The 2,656-nt window shown below is 47.5% G+C and overlaps 1 protein-coding gene across 11 annotated transcripts in view; it reads left to right on the top strand.

Annotated features, from left to right (window-relative positions):
• Mroh1 (maestro heat like repeat family member 1) overlaps positions 1 to 2,656 on the top strand; it is a 77,365-nt gene that overhangs the window by 31,264 nt on the left and 43,445 nt on the right. For all 11 annotated transcript variants that reach the window (XM_010630528.3, XM_010630532.3, XM_010630534.3 and 8 more), the window contains 2 exons: positions 1,575 to 1,653; positions 2,216 to 2,329. In XM_010630528.3, coding sequence (XP_010628830.1) covers positions 1,575 to 1,653; positions 2,216 to 2,329 — 193 coding nt within the window. The remainder of the gene's footprint in view (positions 1 to 1,574; positions 1,654 to 2,215; positions 2,330 to 2,656) is intronic.

Raw genomic sequence — 2,656 nt, 5'->3', positions numbered from 1 at the left:
AAAAAAAAAAAAAAAAAAAAAAAGGAAAAAAAATTAAAAATATAAGTATTGTGAGCAAGTATGTGACAATGACTTATGGATAGAGTCCTAGAAAAATTAAAAATATCAAAATTGTTAGAAGCAGAGAAAAACTCAAGTAAGCCAGTAAAGAAGCAGATGTAGTATCCTAAAGACCTTCCTTCCTAAAACAAGCCTAAGGGTCCAGGATTTAGTTCAGTGGTGCCATATCTGCCTCACCAAGTGTAAGGTCCAGAGTTTGATCCTCAGTACCGGGGTAGCGGGGCTAATGTCCAAGTGGTTTTAAGGCCAAACTCTATCAAACTTTTGAAGAATAGTTCCTGTCCTGTTCAAGTTAGTTTTAAAGTTTGTACTGGTCTCACCACAGAGCAAATCCTTGAGACACTGCTCTCCACCACCTTGCAGTTGTGGTAGGCTGGTTCTGGGGCAGGTCCTTGGACTGAAGTTGTGCTGCCAGTCAGTCTGTCATCTGAAGTCCCTACTGGAAGCTTAGAGTAAATCTGGGCCACCCACCTGCTTGCTTCCCCATGATTCTGTAAGGATGGCCATTGTCCAGGAGTGCATACTGCCTTTTGTCCAGGGTTTTGCTCTGTCCCGTTGCCCTCTGCTTGTGGCTCATACAGTGGGCTCCTGAGGAGTACCCTCTGCACAGATGCCCTGCTAGTGTTCTTTTCTATTACACCAAGGAGGTGTGTGGGGACCTGGGATGTCATCATACCTGAGTTATTAAATAGTGGACTGTAGGGGATTAGGTGAAGGTATTTTCTTTCTTTCTTTCTTTCTTTCTTTCTTTCTTTCTTTCTTTCTTTCTTTCTTTCCTTTTTTTTTTTTTTTTTTTTTTTTTTTTTGGTACCGGGGATTGAACTTAGGTCCTTGTGCTTGCTTGTGAGGCAGGCGGTGGAACCACTGAGCTAAATCCCCAGCAAGGTGATTTTTTTGTAGAGATGAATGGTTTCCAGCCTGTGACCTGGAAGTGCATGATCAGGAGAGTGAGGAACTTTCTTTTTTTGTACCAGCAATCAAACTCAGGACCTTGTTCTTGCAAGGCAGGTGTGGTGCCACTAAGCTAAATCCGTGGTCCTTTTCTTTTTTCTTTGAGATGGTCTTGCTATGTAGTTCAGGCTGACCTAGAACTCACTAGTTAAGACTGGCCTAAAACTTGCGGCAGTCTTCCTCTCAGCTTGGCAAGTGCTGAGATTATAGGCCTGCACCACCATGAAACTGTCTCCTTTCTAACGAGGACATGTTCCCTAGGGACAGTTCTTCTGTTGCTAATGAAGAAGCCCAGGACCTTTCTCTGGAGACTTGAGGGCGAGCTGTGTGTTCTTGTGCTGTCTCTCCCTCCTCTTCCACAACTAGTGGGGACATGGGTCCTATAACCATGGCCTGGGTGTCCCTGACTTTGGAGAAGGAAAGGCTGGAGAATGACCTGCCTAGAATTCTAGGCATAGTTGCACAGTCCATCATCTTCCAGACACGTGTCCTTCCAGCCCAGCCAGACCCCAGGATGGCAATGAGCACTGTCCCTATAATTTCTGCTCTGTTCCCTGGAGCAGGTCTGTGTGCCTGTAGAGTCTTCAAGCCCCCTGGTGATGGGAAGCCGGAATGAGGTGCTGCGCTGCTTTACTGTGCTGGGTAAGTGCAGGTGGTATCCACACACATGGAGGCCTTGGACATACTTGGGCCATGCCTGTTGGCATATAGAGGATAGTGGTGCCAGCAAGGGTGTGGTTGATGCAAGAAAGCCTCTTTTTCTACCTCTACCTAAGGCTCCAAAGGCCTCAGCCTGGACCCATCTGTAGTCCAAGCATCCAGTCTCCATGTGGATGCTATTACCACTCTGCCTTTTCTTCCTAGGCTTGTTCTGCCTCATGGTCCATGTTTTGTCCCTTGCCTACACACAGCCTGCTCCTTTGTGCCCTGTCCTGTCCCCTTGTCAGCATGTGGCTGTCTGGCCCTGGCTTTTAGTTCAGCATTACCTGACTCCAGCTAGAGGGGCTGTAATTTGTCATTGCACCTGCAGGAATCTGGGTCGCTTGGTCTGCCATCCTGTCTCTGTACCCATGACTGCTCAGGTTCTTCTTTTCTGATGAGGGAAAGGCAGAAGTATGATGCTTGTCATCCACTCAGGGTCTACCTGGAACATGGAGGGAAGAGGTTGTTAGAAACAGGATCTGATGTGTGTGTTGCTCTGTAGCCCGCTGCTCACCTGATCGCCTGCTGGCCTTCCTGCTACCCAGGCTGGACACTAGCAATGAGAGGCTCCGTGTGGGCACCCTGCACATCTTGAGGCACATCCTTAACTCAGCTGGTGAGTACCCTTCACACTCATGGGTTGGCCACTCACACTGTGTTCAGTTCTTGGTCCATCTTTTTTAGGTGAAAAGTAACATCATTCTTTGAACTCTGTCAGGGTCTCACTGTGTAGTTTTACCTTGAACTCACTAGCCCAGCTTCCTTCTCACCCTTTGCAGTGGTAGGTTACAGGTGAAAGCCACCACACTCAGCTTGCTTGCTTGCTTTTTTTTTTTCTTTCAAAAATGGGGGTTTCTCCTCTGTGTTGCCCAGACTCAAGTGATCCTCCTGCCTCAGTCTTCTAAACAGGTGGGACTATAGACACATGCCAGTCCATCCAGCG

Source organism: Fukomys damarensis, unplaced genomic scaffold (genome assembly GCF_012274545.1).
Source record: "Fukomys damarensis isolate Sample0158 unplaced genomic scaffold, DMR_v1.0_HiC HiC_scaffold_5, whole genome shotgun sequence".
NCBI lineage: Eukaryota > Metazoa > Chordata > Mammalia > Rodentia > Bathyergidae > Fukomys > Fukomys damarensis.
The sequence above is the reverse complement of the archived record's forward strand: the minus strand, read 5'-3'. Positions and strand labels throughout refer to the sequence as shown.